General features: G+C 67.9%; 3 protein-coding genes across 4 annotated transcripts; all 3 read left to right on the top strand.

Moving 5' to 3' along the window:
- Positions 1-390: 390 nt before the first annotated feature.
- PNPLA2 (patatin like domain 2, triacylglycerol lipase) lies at positions 391-6,760 on the top strand. Its single transcript, XM_079929932.1, has 10 exons — positions 391-973; positions 1,728-2,065; positions 3,850-4,082; positions 4,165-4,230; positions 4,588-4,797; positions 5,044-5,104; positions 5,220-5,396; positions 5,510-5,642; positions 5,847-5,969; positions 6,064-6,760. Exons 2-10 carry the CDS (start codon positions 1,879-1,881, stop codon positions 6,332-6,334), a joined length of 1,461 nt encoding a protein of 486 aa, XP_079786058.1. The 5' UTR covers positions 391-973; positions 1,728-1,878; the 3' UTR covers positions 6,335-6,760.
- Positions 6,761-9,698: 2,938 nt separating this feature from the next.
- Positions 9,699-13,115, top strand: CRACR2B (calcium release activated channel regulator 2B). The gene is made up of 8 exons (XM_079929707.1): positions 9,699-9,871; positions 9,950-10,061; positions 10,488-10,671; positions 11,136-11,282; positions 11,411-11,501; positions 11,641-11,733; positions 11,943-12,373; positions 12,594-13,115. Exons 1-8 carry the CDS (start codon positions 9,707-9,709, stop codon positions 12,775-12,777), a joined length of 1,407 nt encoding a protein of 468 aa, XP_079785833.1. The 5' UTR covers positions 9,699-9,706; the 3' UTR covers positions 12,778-13,115.
- An 844-nt stretch (positions 13,116-13,959) lies between these two features.
- Positions 13,960-19,789, top strand: CD151 (CD151 molecule (Raph blood group)). Of its 2 annotated transcripts, none has more exons than XM_079928770.1 (9): positions 13,960-14,022; positions 14,978-15,046; positions 15,909-15,993; positions 16,085-16,276; positions 16,708-16,782; positions 17,253-17,357; positions 17,460-17,618; positions 17,775-17,861; positions 17,946-19,788. In XM_079928770.1, exons 3-9 carry the CDS (start codon positions 15,910-15,912, stop codon positions 18,003-18,005), a joined length of 762 nt encoding a protein of 253 aa, XP_079784896.1. In that variant the 5' UTR covers positions 13,960-14,022; positions 14,978-15,046; position 15,909; the 3' UTR covers positions 18,006-19,788. The 2 variants fall into 2 exon arrangements, with proteins under 2 accessions (XP_079784896.1, XP_079784895.1); XM_079928769.1 differs by lacking the exon at positions 13,960-14,022 and adding an exon at positions 14,375-14,601 and having other exon boundaries at positions 17,946-19,789.
- The last annotated feature ends 83 nt before the right edge of the window (positions 19,790-19,872 follow it).

Genomic DNA, 19,872 nt, shown 5'->3' on the forward strand with positions numbered 1-19,872 from the left:
TCCCCTCGGAGCAGGTTGCAGGGATGGCCTGCTTAGGTTCCTGGCTCAGCACCGTCCCGGTCCTCCTTGGCACCCTGGTGAACCCCTGAACTTCGCAGGCTGGCCCTGGGGGTCTTCCATCCCCACTGTGTCACACCCCTTGTCCCCTGCTGCATCCAGCAGCATCCCCAAGGGCTCAGTCACCCTCATGGGGCCACATCCTCTGCCCTGCGCCTCCATCCCACCCAAGCATTTGGGGTTCTAAGTCAAACTCCCTCATCCCCTTGCCTTCCCCATGCCCAGCACCCACAGCACCCAGACCTGGGCTCCCCTCTCCTAATTCCCCCACCCAGGGCCTTTGAACATCCTGTGGGTGGGTGGCCCTTTGCTTTCCCATGTTAATAGTGTCCACACGCCTCTTCGCCCTTCTCAGTCCTTATCTGAACTTAATAGAAACCATCGATCCCACTCCCTCCCCCAAGTGGGGCAGGGTCTGTGTTGACTTTGCTCACTGCTCACGGGCACCCGTGCTGGCCCCCATGCCAGGCGCACATGGTGCTAAGCATGGGTGGCTTGGAGCACAGAGGCTGAGGACTGGGGGGCATGACGCCAGAAGGCCCTGTGCTGGGGAGGCCCTGCTCTGGCTTCACCTGGGCCTCGGGGCTGGGGGTCGTGCAGCCCCAAGCTGGGTCCTGAGCCAAGCTCCAGCCAGAGGAGCTAGTGTTCCTGGGGAGACAGATGCACACTGGCTGCCCACTGCCCAGCACAGACAAGCCCCTCGTTTGGGAGGTGGGGTGAGGTGCAGGGCTGGCCCCTGGATCCAAGCCAGTTTAGTCCTGCCCTACAGTCCAGGAGAAAAATGCGGAAGCGGGCAGGAGGTGACATCACCAGGAATGTTCCACCTGTTGGGGCAATTAGGCGGGACAGGGCTTGAGTCATACCCACGTAGACCCCACAGCCTGAGGAGCTGGGGCAGGACGCAGGTCGAACCCAGGTTAGTGCCAAGGTGGAGCTGGGCGCGTGGCGGGCAGGGCTGGGTCGGGATGTCCGTTGTGGTCTACCACGCCGGTGTTATCTCTAGAGGTCTGTGTGTGATTCGCGTGCGCCCTGTATGTTCATGGGTAAGTAAGTCTGTGGATGAGTCGGTGGGTCCTTCAGGTCCCTGACCCTCGGCGAGCTCCGCAGTGTCCCGGGTTGGTGTTGTAGGCCGACCCCCGAGGGAGGGGGCGGATGCTGCCCAGACAGCAGGGCCCTCCCCTCGTGGGTATCCAGCTCAGACTGCGGTCGTCCTGGACCTGAGCTCGACCATCCCCACACCTCTGGGCCACTTGGTGTCCCCTCCCGCCGTCGACGATGGCGGGGTGGGGAGGTGGGGAGGCAGCGGGAGGTCAAGGTTTTGGACTCTCGTCCGGGCCTGGCCAGTGTCTTTGGCGGGGCCGCAGGTGTCGCGTCTCAGGGCCCAGTGGCCTGGACAGCGGGCGGCGAGGTGGTGGTGGTGGGGGGCGGGGACGGGGTCTCAGAGCCTGGGCCGGGGCTCCGGGCGGGGTCTCTGGGTCGAGACGGGCTTCCGGAGAGGGGCGTGGCCTCGGGGCCGGGCTTCGACCTGGGTGGGCCCTCGGGGCCAGGGACGGGGCTCCAGGGCCCGCCCCGAGGGCGCGGCCGTTCCCCGCGCGCCCCAATTGGGCCGCGCGTGCCGGCTCCGCCCCGCCCCCCGCTAAAATCACCGCCTCCGCCTCCTCCCCCGGCAGCTTCTCCAACTCCGCCGGCTGAGACCGCGAGCCACAGCGACTGCGGGGCCGGCCTGCCGGCTCTGGCCCCGGCTCCAGAGCGAGCGGCGAGCGCGCGGCGCACAGCGAGGCCGGCCGCCCGCGGAGCCCGGAAGCCCGGCGGGCCGCCGCGATGTTCCCCAGGGAGACGACGTGGAACATCTCGTTCGCAGGCTGCGGCTTCCTCGGTGTCTACCACATCGGCGTGGCCTCCTGCCTCCGCGAGCACGCGGCCTTCCTGGTGGCCAACGCCACGCACATCTACGGCGCCTCGGCCGGGGCGCTCACGGCCACGGCGCTGGTCACCGGGGCCTGCCTGGGTGAGCGGGGCCGGCGGGGGCTGGCGTGTGGTCTTCGTGAGCGCGGAGCGCCCCGCTCCGTCCGCACAGAGCAGCGGGCCGGGCCGCGGGGACCGTGGGGGCCTTGGGGTCTCTGCCCGGGACCCCGACCGAGGCTCCAATGCCGGACGCCGACGAGGGGCGGGGCCTGCCTTGTTTTCCTCCGAGGGTGCCCGGGGATTGGGGTAGGGCCCTGTGCGCCTCTGAGCGGAGGCTGCCGCCTAGGACCCGCCCCTCGGGCGCAAAGGTTGGGGGGCGGGCAGGTGCAGCACGAGCTCTTTCGTTGGAAAGAGAAAGTAGTTCGTGGGCGGGACCGCGAGAGTCGGGGGAGAGGCCTAGGCCGTCCTCCTGCCCCGGGCATCCGGCCGGGTGGCAGCGGTCACTGTCTCCTGGGGCTACGGCATTCCGGACTGCCATGGCCCCGGGGCTGGGACAGGGTTGGCCTCTGAGGAGCGCGTCCGGGCACTGTGGCCTGGTGCCTCCCGAGGGCGCCTAGAGGAGGAGCCGGCAGGTCAGGCGTGGGCCCGTCCAGCGCAAGCTCTCTGCCGCCCTCGCCTTCCTGGCGCACGGCCCACTGTGGGCCTCGGGCCCTCTGTGGACTGCGGCCAGACGTTTTTGCCCACCCCGTGGGGTGAGAGGTGCTTTAGGACTCTGCAGCCCCGGAGTCGGCTTCCTCCACCCACACGCTTCCGGCGGCCAGCGCGAGTGATGTTTACAGCACACGGAGTCCTCCAGGAGTCCTGGGAGTGCTGCCCGGCCCCCAGCCGACTAGGGCAGCCAAAGTAGCAGAGGGGTCATGAGCTTCTGGAATGCCCTGCCCATCAGGAGCCTGTCCAGTGTTCTCCTCTGCACCCTGCCGGTGGCCTTTCCCCTGAGGAGGGTGGGGTGGAGGGAGCACAGCTCTGCATTCTTGGGACCTGGGAATTCACCACTGTGGCCCTGCCCCTCCTCCTCACGGAGGCTTTCAGGCCAGTGCTTCCCAGACCGCCGTGCTGGTCTCAGGTCCGTGGTACCTCGTGAGGACATGGTCCCATGGCGCCTCCCCCTCCCCACTCCCAAGAATCCTCTTTCTCACGGGTGGGAGTGGTCTTGGGCAGCTGGAGTCCCCACAACTTGGCGGGTGTTGGCTCCACGCTGCCCCCCTCCTGACCTGGGGGATGGTCCTCAGCTCCTCCCCAAGGCCTTGCTGCTCCCTGACTAGCCCTGGGCCTGCTCCCACCCTGGCTTTGTCCCAGGCCAGTGCCCATGGGCCCCCAGGAGGAGTGTCGGGGGGTTGCTTGCTCTTGGCTGCAGTGGGATGCGAGTGTGCTTCCCCAGGAGTGATGCGGCCCCGCTACGTCCAACCTCAGGCCCCTGGGCCTGTGGGGCCCCTGGGCTGCGCTGGGGTCGGTGCATCTGGATCCGGCCAAGCGGTGAAGGCTGAGCCTGGTCAGAGCTGAGCCTCTGCCTTCTACCCTTCCCCGGGGTGGGGGCTGGGCGCCATGTCATGCCAGGCCCAGTGACTCACAGATCAGGGCGGGCAGTTGGGAAATACGGGCAGAGGGTAAGTCGTGGCCCCAGCTGTCTGCCCTCCCAGCAGCCCCTCTCTCCCCAGGAGCAGGTGGCAGAAGCCCCAGCTGTGGGCCAGGCTCCACGGTGGACGCTGAGACTCCTCTAGGGTAGAAAAGGGTGCCGAGAGTCTGTGCCGTGGACCCTGGGTCTGGAGCCCTGGGGAGTGTGCGAAGCCCAGGAGTGCTGGCCCCTGACCCTTGCCCCTGCTGCTCCAGGGGAGGCTGGCGCCAACATCATTGAGGTGTCGAAGGAGGCCCGGAAGCGCTTCTTGGGCCCACTGCACCCTTCCTTCAACCTGGTGAAGATCATTCGGGGCTGCCTGCTAAAGACCCTGCCTGCTGACGGCCACGAGCGCGCCAGCGGCCGCCTGGGCATCTCCCTGACCCGCGTCTCCGATGGCGAGAACGTCATTATAACCCAGTTCAACTCCAAGGAGGAGCTCATCCAGGTGGGCCCTGGGGGCCACACTGGGGGTTCAGTAGGGACCCCAAGGCCCCTGCTCACTGTCTCCCTCTGTCCCTGCCCCACAGGCCAACGTCTGCAGCACTTTCATCCCTGTGTACTGTGGCCTCATTCCTCCTTCCCTCCAGGGGGTAGTGAGTATCTCCTGGGCACCTTCCCTGGGTGACAAGAGTCTGCTCCTCTGCGGGCTGTGGGACAGGGAGGCGGGGAGGAAGCCATCTGTGCCTCCCCACGCCGGCCCCTCACTCCTGCCTCTGCCCGTTGCCTCACTTCCCCCAGAGTTACTCAAGAGCCAGGCCAGCCCTGCGCAGATGCACCTTTCCTGTGGCTGTTCCCCACCCCCCACTGTCTGGCCATCTGCTCAGTGGCCAGTGCCCAGTGGGTGAAACGCCCAAATGAAATAGCCACTGGGGGGGGGCCTGAGGTGGCTGGGGGGCAGCCCAGCTCACCCTGCAGGCCTGTCCCCGTGTGACCCCGTGTCCCTGCCACAGCGCTACGTGGATGGCGGCATCTCAGACAACCTGCCGCTCTACGAGCTCAAGAACACCATCACAGTGTCCCCGTTCTCGGGCGAGAGTGACATCTGCCCACAGGACAGCTCCACCAACATCCACGAGCTGCGCGTCACCAACACCAGCATCCAGTTCAACCTGCGCAACCTCTACCGTCTCTCCAAGGCCCTGTTCCCGCCCGAGCCCCTGGTGAGGCCAGACCTCCCCGCCGGGCACCGGGGGCGCCGGGGGCGGCTCCCCGGGGGCCTCTCCCGGCTACAGCCCGCACAGCCTCTCCACTGGGGCAACCCGTCCAGCCTCTGTCCACCCTGGACCTGGTCCTGAATCCAAGTTAGCTTGCAGTGGGGCAGGGTGGGGTGGTGGTTCAGGGACACTGGGGACTCTATCAGGCACGTCTGGCTCCCCTGCCCCGGTTTATGCATCCCCCTGCCTCAGGTGCTTCGAGAGATGTGCAAGCAGGGCTACAGGGATGGCCTGCGCTTCCTGCGGCGGAACGGTGCGTGGGGGCTGCCTGGGCAGCCGGGTGGGCTCTGCGTGGCCGTCCTCTGTGGGCCAGCCAGCCTCAGCTGTGCTGATCGCCTATCGGGTCCCCCCCCCCCGCCCCACCCCAGGCCTCCTGAACCGGCCCGACCCCTTGCTGGCGCTGCCTCCCGCCCGCCCTCCTGCCCCCGAGGATGAGGACGCACAGGAGGCCGAGGTGGCCACGGAGAGGACCAGAGTGAAGGACCACTTGCAGCCACCTGGGGAGGATCACATCCTCGAGCACCTGCCCTCGAGGCTCAACGAGGGCATGTGGGGTTGGCGGGAGCGGGGGGACCTGGGGGGATGGGGGGCAGAGGGGTCCTGGGCTCCACCTCCCTCCCCTGCCGACCTCGCACCAACCTCCCTCCTGCACCCACAGCCCTGCTGGACGCCTGCATGGAACCCACGGACCTGCTGACCACGCTCTCCAACATGCTGCCCGTGCGTCTGGCCACGGCCATGATGGTGCCCTACACGCTGCCGCTGGAGAGCGCCGTGTCCTTTACCATCCGGTGCGGGGCAGGGGGAAGGGGTGCAGGGACGAACTCTGGGTCACCCCCGGGTGGTGGGCACTCGAGGGAAGAAGAAGGCGGCCGGTTTAAGGGGCCGCAGAGATGCCACGTCGGGCACAGAAGCCAGGCACAGACGGAGGTGGGCTGGGCGGGTGTGAGGTTTGGGCCGCAGCCCCTGAGGCCATGCCTTGCGCCCCGCCCCAGCTTGCTGGAGTGGTTGCCCGACGTTCCTGAGGACATCCGCTGGATGAAGGAGCAGACGGGCAGCATCTGCCAGTACCTGGTGATGCGCGCCAAGAGGAAGCTGGGCAGCCACCTGCCCTCCAGGTGAGCTCCTTGCTGCCCTGTCCACCCCGCCTGCAGCTTCGGGGGCCCCCACGAAAGCCCGCCCTCCCTCCCTCGGTCCTTTCCCTGCCCGCAGGCTGTCGGAGCAGGCGGAGCTGCGCCGCACCCGCTCGCTGCCCTCCGTGCCGCTGTCCTGTGCCGTCTACAGCGAGGCGCTGCCCAGCTGGATGCGCAGCAGCCTGTCGCTGGGGGACGTGCTGGCGAAGTGGGAGGAGTGCCAGCGGCAGCTGCTGCTGGGCCTCTTCTGCACCAACGTGGCCTTCCCGCAGGACGCCCTGCGCATGCGCACCCCTGCCGGCGCGGCCCTCGTGCCCCCGCAGCACCCGCCCGGCTCGCCCCCTTGCTGAGAGCCGCCCGCTCCGGCCTTCCCCGCCCCCGGTGCCGAGGGCCGGGCCCCCCAGCTTCCCTGCCCCGTGAGGCGGGGCCCCGGGGCCAGCAGAGAGAGGAGATGGGGGTCCCTCACGCTGCCCGAGGGGGCTTTGCTGTCAACCAACCACTAACTCGCTGCACTGAGGAGGGAGGGGAGTGGAGTAGCCCTCCCCTCGCAGAGGGCCCCCTGTCTGTGCCTTACCTCCCCTTGCAGGCCCCGCCCTGGGGCTGGGGGCTCCTGCACCTGCGGCCCCTGCCCAGCACCCACACCCGCGAGTGCAGTATTACTGCTGAGAACTTTGCACCTGTTCCTCCCTCTACATTTTTCTCATTTGGCCGAAGCATGTGTGTGAATTATTTATTTTTGCCAAAGCAGATGTAATAAATGCCGCCGCTCAGCCTTACCTCCTTCACTCGTTGGTGACGCCTCCCCACCCCCGCCGCCCCCAGCTGGCCCCCACAGCGTCCAGCCTCAGGCCAGTACTTCCTGGGCTCCCGCTCTCCTGGAGCCTGGCACTCCGGCCCTGCCAGCTGGGCCTGGGGCTCCCCCCTCAAAGCACTGCGGGCTTCCTAGGCTTCAGCCTGCTCCTCTGCCTGGGACCCTTGGGCACAGCTTTCTAAGGGCCAGTGGAAGTATCGGGGACCAAGATCCTTGCAAGATAAAAACAGAACTGTTCAGTTTCTTACAGAGGTGGTGTGTGCACCTCTGCTCCATGGTGCCCTGGGGGCGTGGCGCTGATTTCCCAAGCTGAGCTCTGGGGGCCTGCTCCACTGGGGGTGTTTGGCCCAAGGCTCTGTGGGTGGTGCGGGTCTTGCCCTTGTCACCCATGAGCCTCACTGCGAGGTGCACACACCTCGTTCCCCTGTCTCCCTCCCCCCCCACTGTGTCCCCAGTCTCCTGCAGGTATACAGGAGGGATCTGGAACGTTGGGCGGGGCGAGGTGTGCGCCAAAGGGGGCTGGATCCTGTTCTGGGGGGGATGAGGTTTCCCGAAGGCCTCCTCTGCCCTGCCTGGGCAGTCTGAGGGGATGTAACCAGCCCTCCTTGGTGATCACAAGGGCCCATGGGGTAACGGGCGCCTGAGCAGAGCTGGGCACTTGGCTGGAGGTCCAGAGCGCTTAGTCCTGCCGGGTTCAGCCGGCACCTGCCCTCCTGCCCTTTCTCCTCGAGGCACGGGGCAGCGGCAGTAGCCCCCAGCCAACAATAACGGTCGGTAGTGCGACTGCAGGACTGGGAGAGCCGGCTCAGCAAGTCCCCGTGCACCTGTGCCAGGGGCCACCCCCACCTTGGTCTCAAGGTCCTGTCCTATAGGCCCAACCTGTTCTAGTTGAGCAGGATCCCAGGCCCCTGAAGAGGCAGAGGCCTCCAGCACCCCAGTGCTGCCCGGACAGCTCTGCCAGGCCAGCCCCTCCAGGTGGGTGCCAGGCTGGGGCCGGGGAGGAGGACCCCTGGGAAGATGACGGGATTTTTCTCCCCCCCACCTCAGGAAGGTCACACACAGGCCCCACCCAGAACGTTCTGGCAGCCCTACCCCAAGAGGAACCTGAGTCAGGGCTATGCCCCCAAAGGAGTGCTTGGGGCACCTGCTGAGACGAGGACCTCCCTCTGCTCCCCCCACTCCCAGCCACTCACCCTCACACGCACGGGCATCTATGCCGCTGATTTAAGTACCATTTTCTTGTATAGTACACGTTTATTGTTTAAAAATGGAAAAAGAAAATTGGAGAAGTATAGGGAAGAAAGGAAAGTCACCCCACTTCTAGAGAAAAGCGTTGAGAATATTTTGGTCTATTTCCTGCCTTCTTCGTGCACACACTTTGGCGCCTTAAATCGGGATCCTGAGGACTGCCCCCCAACTTTGGCCCTGTGCAGGAAGGGTCCCCAGGGTCATCCCCCCACTCTGCGCTCGGACTCTGCCAGGACAGACACTCGGGGGTCGGGCCGTATGCGGGGGCGGGGCGGGCTATGAGGCGAGCGCTGGGCCACCGGGGCAATGCCGAGAGGCGGGGACACGGTGGGGACGCGGCGGCGGCTCCGCCAGGGCCATCGCTGCCGGGGTCCCGGTGCCCGCAGGAGAACAGCCTGGTGTGCAGCAGGTGCGGTGGCAAAGCTCGCAGGTAGCCGCCCGGCCCGTCCCCCCGCCCGCATTGGCCCCGCAACCCCCGTCACCGCCAGGCGCGCCGATCCCCGCGTGTCGTGGTCAGGGGCTCCGGGGCCCCTTGGGACACGCACTGCAGGGGCAGAGTGGGCTAGGTCCCAGGGTGCGGGGGCTCAGGCAGCCCTTCCCCGCCCCCCCCCCCCCCCCCCCCCCGCTCCCCGGCCCGGCCACAGCGCAGCTTCCGGCTGGGATGGTCCCCCGGTCCCGTGGAGCCCGCCCGGGGAAGGCGACGGCGTGAGGCGGAGACGTCTCCGCCCCTGTGTCCCCTCCTCTCCGCCTTTCTCAGCCCTGCCCTCTTGGAGGTCGCCTCCCGCATCCCCCAGGAATGGGTGGGGAGAGAGAATCACAGTCCTGGACTGGGGGGCGAGGACCAGAGGGTCCCAGGCCGGGGGCTGTCGCCACGCTGGGGGTTAGCTTTGGGAACTCTGGGGTCCAGGTGTCGTGGGAATGACAGATGGTCTGATTAGGGGGCAGGGTGCCCCCATGGGGAGGGAGGCCAGTCTGGCGGAGAGCATAGTGCCAGCAGGAGAGCCTGTTAAGCTAGACTCTGAGCTTGCTCCTGACAAGGGCCACAGAAGGCATCGTGGCCCAGGCTGGACCCTGCACCTGCACCCCTTGGGGCCTGGTGCCGGTGGGCGGGGCTGCAGGCAGGGAGGGAGGAGCTCCCCCGCCTGCCAGCTGGCTGGAAGCAAGGCCCAGAGGCCCAGACTCAGAGGCTAAGGACTCTATCAGCCGGGATAGGCTGACACTCCCACTGGCCCAGCCCGGCCCGCCCAGTCTCCAGGCCCCGACTCCAGGACCTGTTCAGCTTCTCTGCGGCTGACCATTCTCTCACCCAAGCCCCCACCTCCTCATTTTCCATCACAAGATCTATAGCTGCCCCCCCACCCCTGCCCCCGCCCCCCAGCACATCCTCTCGTGCACCGGCTGGCTCCCTGGGTGGCCCTGAGCCTGCAGGCTCCACCCATGCCACCTTGCGCCAGCCCCACCACCTGCAATTGGGCCACACCTCCCCCAGCTGCCCCTCCTCTCTGGGCCTCCACCTTCCCATCCCCACCGCTCCACCTTAGCCCTCAGCCACCTTTGCCCGTCACCCTCTCTGCCTACACTTCTCCTCTCCCCTCATTTCTCAGCTCTGCTCAGGCCCTGACTTCTCCTTGGCTTCACAGTGCCCAAGGCTGAGACCCCCGCCATGGCCAGCCCCGGGAAGCCTGGGGCTGGGGAGAACCAGGAGGAGGAGGGGTGGGACAAGGGGCACGCCCCAGGGCCACTGGCAGCGACACTGGAGCAGGCCCAGGAGCTGTTTCTGCTGTGCGACAAGGAGGCCAAGGGCTTCATCACCCGGCACGACCTGCAGGTGAGCCCCCAGCTACAAGAGGCCTCCCACCCCAGGGCTGACCTTGGCTACTCAGCCTTGCCATCCTTGCCCGGCCAGGGCCTGCAGAGCGACCTGCCCCTCACGCCCGAACAGCTGGAGGCTGTGTTCGAAAGTCTAGACCAGGCGCACACCGGCTTCCTCACCGCTCGGGAGTTCTGCCTTGGCCTGGGTGAGCCCGGCCCCTGAGCCCCACCCCCTACCCCGCTGCTCAGACACCCTCCGCTGGCACATATGGGACTCTGTGGGGCCCACAGCCCACAAGGGTGGCAGGCCGTGCTTCTCCCTGGCCTCCCTCCGGAGCACAGGCTGGTGTCTGTACACGCAGGCACCACGGGAAGCCCCCCAGATGCTGTGGCATATGTGGAGATGACCTGCTCCCTGACCCAAACCCAGGTGGGACTGGGAGCCAGGCATGCCTCATTTTGGCCCGAGCCCAGCTGTCACCTCCCATTCCCAGGACAAGAATCGGACCAGAATAAGGAAGAAAAACAGGAAACTGGGCTCAGAGAAAGGGCAGGATATGCAGGGGGCGGGGGTGGGCTGGGCTGGAGGTGGTGACCCAAAGCCCGGTGATCTCTCCCTCCCATACCCACAGGGAAGTTGGTGGGGGTGGAGCCTGCCCCGGGTGCTCTGCCCTCCCAGGCTCCTCGGGCTCCAGAGGAAACCTTCGAGGCGGGCTGGTCGGATGTGCGAGGCCCCCGGGGCTCCCTGGAGGAGGAGGACGAGGAGAGATTCTGCTCTGCGCTGGAGCAGCTGGGGGTGGCCCGGGTCCTGGGCGAGTGAGTCGGCACTGGCCCGGCTCCCGTCACCCTCACCTGCTCTCTGTCCGCCTGCATGATGCCTGTCCGCGTTGCCTGCGTGTCTGTTCCCAGGCAAGGTCCCTAGACCAGGTCTGGGCCGCTCCTTCCCTCTCAGCTGCAACTACTGCGTGCCGGGCCTGATTTCCCACAGAATTTGCATTTCAGGAGGCAGCAGCCAGGGCTGCGCCCAGCACAGGCACAGCCCTGTGTACACAAGGACACAACCCCACGCACACACACCTCCTGGCCACACAAGCCCCGCACAGGCACAGGCCCCCCACAGGAGTGAAAGCACCCAGGAGAGGGATGCCCAGCTTGTGCAAGACTACGGGGGCCTCTGGGGGCTTCTTACCCTGCAGGGTGGGGTGGGGAGTCCCCGCTTCAGCTTCAGCCTCTGCCCTCCCACCCCCCACCCCCACACCTACCTCCACCCCCACCCCCAGGCAGCGGGCAATTCGGACGCTCTGGACCCAGCTGCAGCGTGAGCGACCCGAACTGCTGGGCTCCTTCGAGGACGTTCTGATGCAGGCGTCGGCCTGCCTGGAGGAAGCGGCCCGAGAGCGGGAGGTCCTGGAGCAGGCGCTGCGGCGGTGAGGGCTGGGGGGCTGGGGGCGGCCTGAGGGCCAGGCGGAGGGGCTCTGCGAGGTGGTAGGGGCGGGGCCGAGGGCTGTACCGCTGGCAGGTTCTAAGCAGCTGTCCTACTCCTGGTTGCCCGAAGGCGGGAGAGCGAGCACGAGAGGGCGGTGCGATGTCTGTACGAAGACATGGAGCTGCAGCTTGGCGAGCAGCGCCGGCGCCTGCGGAGTCAGGTGGGCCCGCAGCGCCGCCCCGCGCCCAGCCCAACCCCGGACGCGCGGGTCTCCCCGGCCCCGCCTTCTCCGAAGTGGTCCCACCCGCGCCCCTGCCGCTCCGCCGCCAAGGGGGCTCAGGTGTCCCCGCGCGTCCTAGGACGTCCCCCGGGAGCAGCGGAGAAGCCGCCTAGAGCTGGAGCTGCAGAGTCGCGAGCAGGAGCTGGAACGCGCGGGGCTGCGGCAGCGGGAGGTGAGCGGCTGCCTGGCGGTCCCGGCCGGGAGGCGTGCACAGCGGTCCAGCCCAGGCCTCATCCTCACCGTCCCCCATGCTACTCCCCGGCGTCCTTGAGGCCCTTGGGCCTATGTTCCCAGCCCCGGAATTGTTGGGAGTCAGGGGCAAACGCAGCATCCCGGGGACGTGGGGGGGTTCTCTCCAGCCTCGATCCCCCCACACCCCAGTTGGAACAGCAGCTGCAGGCCCGGACCACCGAGCAGCTGGAGGCGCAGGCGCAGAACGCCCAGCTGTGGCTGGCCAACGAGGCGCTGCGGGCGCAACTGGAAGGGGTGCAAGAGCAGCTCCGCAGACTGGAGAGCGACTTGCTGGGCCGTCGGGAGCAAACCCAACGGTGCTGGGGGGCGGGGCTGGGGTTGGGCCCTCAGGGGCGGACTCCGAGAAGGGTCGCGCTTGGAGCCCAGGGCTTCCATCCCACCCCGTCCCAGCCCCGCCTCCAGGGTCTCCGTGGGGCAGGGTCCTCCAGGGGGTCGTGGGGCACCCCGAGGAGCCTCCCTGCACCCAAATCACCACCTCCGTCCTGCAGAGACGTGGTCGTGGTCTCGAGGAACATGCAGAAAGAGAAGCTCAGCCTCCTGCGGCAACTGGAACTGCTCAGGTGCGTCAGCCCAGCTCCTAGCTCCCAAACAGTCCCTCTCCCTGCCCCATCCCACTGCGAGGAAGTCCTTCCTTGTGTCTGCCCTCCATCCGTCATGCTGCAGCTCCAGGCAGACACCTCTCTTCTGGTCTGAGGGAGCGCCAGAGCCCGTGCCTGCATTCCCCACCTAGGAATGCTGCCTCTTGACACCTCTCAGAACCCCTGGACTCCTATTCCCCAGGGAGCTGAACACGAGGCTACGAGACGAGAGGGACGTCTGTGAGGCCGAGCGGCTGGGCAGTGGCCGCAGGAAGGCTCTGACCACGGCCCCCCTGCTGGGGCCCACCTGCTGCTGTTCCTGCTGTTGTAGTAGCTGGGCTCGCCCCCCCAGACGCGGCTCTGGCCACCTTCCCAGTGCCCGCTGACCAGCCCGAGTGACTCACTGGGCGTTACTTGGTTACTCGGAGAAGCTGCCCCTTGAAGGCGACTCCTCGTGGCTGGGGGCTGCCCATCCAGGCTGTGGGTTCTACCCAGTAGGTTGCCTGGCCTGCCTGACTTGCAGACGTGAAGGAACTAATCCTGGGTGGCCAGGGTCTCACCGTGCCTCCCTGCCGGTCCTCACCCTACCCCCATCCCATCAAAACCAGCAAAAACTCCCTCTTCCAAGTAAAGTCCACTGACTTCCACCTCCTCGGTCTCCTGTGTGTGTGGGAGCCACAACATTTGAGAGGTACACGCATGAGATTTCCATCGTCCACGCGTGTCCCCGGTCATGTCCCCAAGCCCTCACTGTCCGTCAAAGCTGTAGGAACCAAGGGACTGAGGCCGCTGACTCCCAGGAAGCAGCAGGCGAGGTTCCCTGCCCACCCCCAGCCTCAGTCAGCCACCCCCTCCCCATGCCAGTCCTCACACAGTCCTGGGTGGGCTAGCTCAGCCCACTGGAGTCCTGAGTGGAGGCGCCGGGGGTAGGCCTGAGCTGTCCCCCTGCCCCTCCGCCCTGCCAGCGCGAGCCTCGGGCAGGGAGCTGGGGATGAGTGCTGCCACCGTCCACGCAGAGCCGCTCCCAGCGACTGTGCCGCCTCAGGGCCCGCCTGGGACTCCCCTTCCCCTTCTACTCCCGCTCTCAGCGCCCCAGCGCAGCGGGTGGGCAGCCTCTGCCCTCTCTCCTTCCCCTCCCCCCACCACTCCCAGGCGATGCCCTCCAAACTGGACTCTCACACTGACCCCAGGCCTCCCCTCCAGGCCGTCCTCCCAACGGCGCCCAGAGAGGCTCCTGTCTGCATCTGACCGCACCTCCAGAGACTCCCCCCAGGCCCGCATCTGTTCCGTCGACTCCTGCAGCCTCCCGCCCCTCCCCCAGCGCAGCTCCTCCGAGGGCATGGGCCGGCGGGGCTGTGGGCGCCCCCGGGCCGCAGCCCGCCAGGCCCCCGCCGCCTCGGGCGGACCCCCGGGGCCCGCCCCCGCTGGTGTTCCGCCCGCTCGCGCCGAGCGCTGTTCGGACCTGCCCGGCGTCGCGGCCGTGGGCGTGGCCTCCGGGCCCGGGGCGGGGACCTGAGCGGTCCGGCGCGTCGCGCTCGCAAGCGCCCGGTCGGCCGCACGTTCTCCGCGCTCCGAGCCGCCGCCGCCTGCGCCGCCACCGCCGCCGCCGGCCCGACTCGGACGCGTGGCCGGTGAGTGCACCGACCGGCCCGGCCGGCCGGGAGAAGCCGCGCGCCTGGCGGCCGTGCAGGCCGCTTCCGGAGGGAGACGGGCGCCCGGAGGCCGGGCGGAAAGAGGGTCCGCCGGGCGGCGAGGGCGAGGCGCCTCCCGGGTCTCCGGACGGGCCTGGCGGCCCCTTCCGGCCAGGGGCTCCTCCCGAGCACCCCGCTCACTGTGTGCAGACACCGGTGCCCTCCCCTCCGCCCGGTGCGAGTGGGCGGGCCGTTCGCCTCGCCCCGGCGTGGGGGAGGCGGCGGCGGTGACTTCATCGCGAATTCCTCACCCGGCCTGGCTGGAGCCGAGTCGGGGTCCCCCACCTTGCGGGGCGGGGCGGGGCGCCGAAGGGCTGGTTGGGCCGCGGGGGACGTGGGTGGGGCGGCTCTGTCCCGGGCCGCGGGAGCTATTTCTGGCCGGCCCTTTCCCTTGGGGATCATCTCCGCCAGGCACTCCCGGAAAGAGGGGCCCCTCCTCAGCCGGTCGCCCGCGGGCGGGCCGTGGGGGCCGGATCTGTGTGTGGAAGCAGCCTCCCCGGGACCCCAGGGCAGGCCCAGGTCTGCGGCACGTGGGGCTTCCACACCCCGGCTGTGCTAGTGGTCTGCGCCTTTTTCTTTCCAGGCTGCAGCTACTGCTGCTTGGTGGGGCAAGGGGCAGTGACAGGTCTGGTGCCAAGGCTCACGGGGGCCTGGAGAAGGCGTGCGGTCCCTCCCTGGATCGGACTGTCCAGAAATGTCCTCTGCCCTGCCCCGCCCTGGCCCAGACCAAAATACCGGGCCTGGCCGCTCCCCTCTCAGCCACGGGCAGGGGGTGGACGCTGCCTGCTCTGGAAGGCCAGCTCGGGTCCAGTGCCTGGGTCGGCCAGAGAGAGGGGTGGCGGGATCCTGACCATCCAGGTTGAGCCAGACCTGTGACCTGTCCCTGCCCTTCTAGCGGAGGCTCCTCGGGCGGGAACTTCCGTCTGCCTGCCTTACAGAGGAGAGAGACATCCCCACCAGCCAGGTGAGTGCTGGGCGGGGTGGATATAAATTTGGCTGTGGGCGGGCAGCGCTGTGTCTGTCTGGAAACATGGCCCCGGGCGCTCAGCTGCCATCTGTGTCCCACAGCCACTCCCCGCCCAGTGTGGACACCCCAGAACAGAGTGGGTGGGGTGGCCCTGGGGTGCCTCTGGGGAGGAGCACAGCCGGTAGCTCCACTTCTCCCTGGGGTCGGTGTGGCTGTCCCCATTCCAGCAATGAGGCCCGGCACAGGAAGAACCCCCCAGGTCTGGGCGGGTGTGTGTCTGCCAGCTCCACTTGCCCCCACTGGGAGGAAGGCAGGCCTGTCCTTTCACAGAGCCCTGAGGGGCTTTCCTAAGGCCGTGGGACTAGGCTAGCGAGCGGCAGGTCGGTCTGTCTTGGAGCGCCTCCTCCCCCCCAGCAGCTGGTGGGTTCCTGCCAACCTGTGACGTGGGCCCGGGGAATGCTTGGGACGGGGTGGGGAGCCTGCATGAGCTCACCCCGAGGTGCCTGCTGGGGCTTCCTACCCTGGCTGCCAGAGGGGTGAGTCAGCCCATGATGGTTGGGGGTCCTCCAGGCCCCCTCTCACCGTGCCCTGGGCTCTGGTCAGCGAAGCCTGGCCCCCCGGCCTTCAGCTAGGCTGTGGGCACCCCAGCTGCCCTCGCTGCAGTGGGGTAGGGGTTCCTGAGCGGCCTTCGCAGGAAGCATCCTGGTTGCCGTGGACATTCTCCCAGAGCCCTCACCCGGGCAGGCACTTGGCTTGGCCCCAACCTGGGGCTGGTCTGGACATCTGTGTCCCCTCCTTCTGTCCCCACTGGTGTCTGGCCATCCTCCCAGTCAGGCCCTCCCCCGCCTCCCTGCCGCAGGATGGGCGAGTTCGGCGAGAAGACGACGACATGTGGCACCGTCTGCCTCAAGTACTTGCTCTTCACCTTCAACTGCTGCTTCTGGGTGAGGCACCCCCTTCCCCAGCCTTGAAAGGAGCCTGGCCTGGGGCTCAGACCTGGGGCCAGGTGTGGTGACCGCTGTGCACTGCCCACAGCTGGCTGGTCTGGCCGTCATGGCCGTGGGCATCTGGACACTGGCCCTCAAGAGCGACTACATCAGCCTGCTGGCCTCGGGCACCTATCTGGCCACAGCCTACATCCTGGTGGTGGCGGGCGCTGTCGTCATGGTGACCGGGGTTCTGGGCTGCTGCGCCACCTTCAAGGAGCGGAGGGACCTGCTGCGTCTGGTCAGCAGGGTGTGGCTGGCACTGGGGGCGGGGGTGGGGCTGCGGGTACCTGCCAGGGCTCCCTGCCAGGCTGCCGGGGGCTGGCTCTGGGTCCTTGAGGGAGTTAGAAGGGACTGACGGGGGTCGAGTGTGACACCGCAGGATGGCCTCTGCTGTGCTCACCTGGGGGGGGGGGGCGTCCCTTCCCACCTGCCCAGTCCTGTGAGTGCCCACCTCCCAGCTGGGCCAACAGAGGGAAGACACCTGGGAGTGAGCACTGGGGGTCCTGGCGGCCCCCCAGCGCTCGCCTGCTGCCTGGAGCCCTCATCGTGTGGCTGCTGGGAGCTGAGGGCAGTGGCTGTGCTCTGTTGTGCCTGGGCCCGGGGAGTGCTCACGGACTGGGGGTGTCCGTGTCCCGCCCCGTCTCACGGAGCCCCTGCACCGCCCCCCAGTACTTCACCCTGCTCCTCGTCATCTTCCTGCTGGAGATCATCGCGGGAGCCCTGGCCTACGTCTACTACCAGCAGGTGAGGGGCACAGACGGGCCGTGGGCGACGTGGATGTGCACGGGCACACACGGGGACACGCACGTGCGAGATGGATGCGCCCACGCAGGCGACGTGTACATACACACGGGGACACACACATACACAGGCAGGGCGCGCACATGCACACAGGACCCCACGCGCTCCAGCGCTGAGCGTCGTGGCATCAGGCCCAGGAGGTGGGGACTGGGTCCCAGGGGGAGGGCGGATCACAGGGATGGGCAGCCTGCCTGCAGCACCCAAGCTGCCTGCTTGGGGGCCCTGGCGGGGGAGGCAGGTGTCCGCAGGCTCTGGAGCGCCCTCCCTGCCCGCGGCCCTCCCCGTGGCCATCCGAGCCATGCGTCTGACCCCAGCCCTGACCCTGCGCCTCTCTCCCGCCTGTGCCCATTGCATTCTGCCCCACCTTGGAGAGTGTTAGATTTTGTGGCTGAAGCTGTCACCCCTCACCCCAGCTGAACGCAGAGCTCAAGGAGAACCTGAAGGACACCATGACCAAGCGGTACCACCAGCTGGGCCACGAGGGCGTGACCAGCGCTGTGGACAAGCTGCAGCAGGAGGTGGGTGGGTGGCGCAGGGAGGCACCTCCCCAGACTCGTGCGGGAGCCCCAGCCGCAGGGGTGGGCGCTCAGGGCTCAGCCTGGGCTGTGTCCTCGCTGCAGTTCCACTGCTGCGGCAGCAACAACTCGCAGGACTGGCGGGACAGCGAGTGGATCCGCTCGGGCGAGGCAGGTGGCCGCGTGGTCCCTGACAGCTGCTGCAAGACCGTGGTGACCGGCTGCGGGCAGCGTGACCACGCCTCCAACATCTACAAGGTGGAGGTAGGCCGGTGGGGCCTTGCTGAGACGCCCAGGGCCCTGAGGGCAGTGGCTCTGCTCTGTCGTGCCTGGGCCCGGGGAGCCCCGGGATGCTGGGGGCTGGTGAGGGGGCCTGACGACTTGCTGCCTTCAGCGTGCACCCCTGGCCTGCTCCCGCAGGGCGGCTGCATCACTAAGCTGGAGACGTTCATCCAGGAGCACCTGAGGATCATCGGGGCCGTGGGCCTCGGCATCGCCTGCGTGCAGGTGCGGGCACGGCAGGGCGGGCCGGCGGGTGCTGGGACGCGAGGTGCTGGCGGCCACGTCCGCTCATGCTGGCCCCATGTTCAGGTGTTTGGCATGATCTTCACGTGCTGCCTGTACAAGAGCCTGAAGCTGGAGCACTACTGATCCTGCCTGCGGGCCGGCCCTCCATGTGCACTGCAGCTTCTTGCCACGCGTTGACTACTGACGGCCAGGGAGCTGCGGTCCAGCACGTGGCCCCGCCCTTTGCCTGCCAGGGTCTCCCCCTGGTGTTCTCGTGCCTGGGCCCCCCCGCCCCCCGCACCGTGCCATCACCGTGACCTCTGGGGAGCCCCAAACCCCGGAGGCAGCTTCAAGTGCCTTTAGCTGCACACCAAAGTCCCAAGGCCTGGGGTCGGCCCCACTTGTCTGCCTGTCTGCTGGGCTGGGTGGGTGGGTGGGGGCCGGGGTCGTGGCCTCGGGGTGCTCCCTGAGGCCTGGGTTCAGTCAGAGGGGCCGAGTTGGGCAGCAATGGGCTGGCCCAGCGGGGAGCCGGGCAGCAGCAGGTGAGGAGCCCCGTGTGCCTGCCCTGAGGCCCCTCAGGTACTGCGGGCTTCTCCTTAAGCAAGCCACGTCCAGCCCCTGGGGAAAACCAAGCAAGAGTTCTCCCAGGGCCAGGCCTCTGCCGCTCCCCCCGCTGTGTTCCCGCTGCTCTCACCACCATCTAGAGGCCTCGCATCACTAGTTCACTGCTGTCACCTCTTCCCTGGAGGCAGGCGTCCTGCAGGTTTTATTCACTGCCGCCTGACGATGCCTAGGACTGCTCCTGCTGGGTGGTAGGTGCTCAATAAACGTCTGTGGAGCGGATGGCTGAACTTACTATGTTGGTGACACAGACAGTCCTGGTCCCCAGGGCCGTCACATCCAGCAGAGTGGACAGATCCCCCCACCCAGGGCCACAACAGAGGAGGACAGGGGGCCAGCTGTGGGCCAAGGGGACTCGAGGGAGAGGTGGCTGGGGACAGGTCTTGATGCAAAGCTGGTGGTGTGGCCAGAGCCCCAGAGGAAGTGGGGCTAGACCTCGGGGAGTAGCCGGGACTGCTTGTGGTTTCCAGGGGCCCTTCTGGCCACGGTGCAGGATCAGCAACGGGAGAAGGTGCTGGGGCTGGTATCTCAGGAGCGAGTCCGGGGTGTGTCTGGAAGGATGTGTGCTGGCAGTGGGAGCTGGGGCTGGAAGGGGTGCTGGGCCTGGAGGGGCAGCCAGGGTGTGGCCATCGTGCCCTGGCCCAGGGGCTGCCCAGCTCCTCACACCGCTGCACAGACCCCATCTCCCTCCCGTGGTCCCCTCCCGTGCGTTCAGGGAACCCCACTTCAGGCGTCCGGGCAGCTGGGCCAGCCCTGAGGAAGGTGCCCGGGGAAGGGCGCCTCCCTCGCTAACTGCACGGCCCTGCCCTCTGCCCGCTGCAGGGCACCAGGGCCTGCCTGACCCCCGCCAAGGCGGCAGCTTCCCGTTCTGAGCCTCAGCCTGGCCACAACAGGACAGAGGCCTCCGAGAGGCAGCGCTCCGCTGGTTCACAGGGTGGCATGTCAGTGCCTGGGGCACCGAGAACCCATCCAGCCCAGCCGGCAGGGCCCCTCCCACCCACTGTGGGGATCTGAGTTGTCTGTGGAGGGGAACGGGCTGCTGGCCTTGGGGGCAGCCCGGAAGCTGCTGGCAGCAGGACTGTCAAGACGGGCGTCTAACCACAGCGGGCACTCTACTCAGGGCTCAGAAAGCCTCGAGGTTCTTCAGACACCGGGGAGGAAGAGGTGAGGACGTCTGTCCTGAGCCTAAAGGGCGCCCGGAACACCGCTGTGGGGACGCCGGCGCCCAAGCACTCCCGACATCTGTGCCTTGTGTGGAGCCGAGCGTGAGCCCTGGAGGAAAGCAGCCCCCGGCTGAGCGCCTCCGTGCGGATGGCCCTCCCCTCTCCCAGGCCTCATCCCTGGGGATGGCCCTCCCCCCTCCGGGGCCGTGAGGGCCGCACCCACCCCA

Source organism: Stenella coeruleoalba, assembly GCF_951394435.1.
Source record: "Stenella coeruleoalba genome assembly, chromosome: 8".
In the NCBI taxonomy this organism is placed as follows: domain Eukaryota; kingdom Metazoa; phylum Chordata; class Mammalia; order Artiodactyla; family Delphinidae; genus Stenella; species Stenella coeruleoalba.

What these genes read in the sequence shown, in the direction of transcription:
- PNPLA2 (XM_079929932.1), top strand. Translation starts at nt 1,879, where the DNA reads ATGTTCCCCAGGGAGACGACGTGGAACATCTCGTTCGCAGGCTGCGGC. An exon ending in GGTCACCGGGGCCTGCCTGG is followed by an intron (nt 2,066 to 3,849) that starts GTGAGCGGGGCC and finishes CTGCTGCTCCAG; the next exon opens with GGGAGGCTGGCGCCAACATC. An exon ending in GGCAGCCACCTGCCCTCCAG is followed by an intron (nt 5,970 to 6,063) that starts GTGAGCTCCTTG and finishes CCCTGCCCGCAG; the next exon opens with GCTGTCGGAGCAGGCGGAGC.
- CRACR2B (XM_079929707.1), top strand. Translation starts at nt 9,707, where the DNA reads ATGGCCAGCCCCGGGAAGCCTGGGGCTGGGGAGAACCAGGAGGAGGAG. An exon ending in GGAGTTCTGCCTTGGCCTGG is followed by an intron (nt 10,062 to 10,487) that starts GTGAGCCCGGCC and finishes CCATACCCACAG; the next exon opens with GGAAGTTGGTGGGGGTGGAG. An exon ending in CTGGAGCAGGCGCTGCGGCG is followed by an intron (nt 11,283 to 11,410) that starts GTGAGGGCTGGG and finishes GGTTGCCCGAAG; the next exon opens with GCGGGAGAGCGAGCACGAGA.
- CD151 (XM_079928770.1), top strand. Translation starts at nt 15,910, where the DNA reads ATGGGCGAGTTCGGCGAGAAGACGACGACATGTGGCACCGTCTGCCTC. An exon ending in CCTACGTCTACTACCAGCAG is followed by an intron (nt 16,783 to 17,252) that starts GTGAGGGGCACA and finishes CCCTCACCCCAG; the next exon opens with CTGAACGCAGAGCTCAAGGA. An exon ending in TCGGCATCGCCTGCGTGCAG is followed by an intron (nt 17,862 to 17,945) that starts GTGCGGGCACGG and finishes CCCCATGTTCAG; the next exon opens with GTGTTTGGCATGATCTTCAC.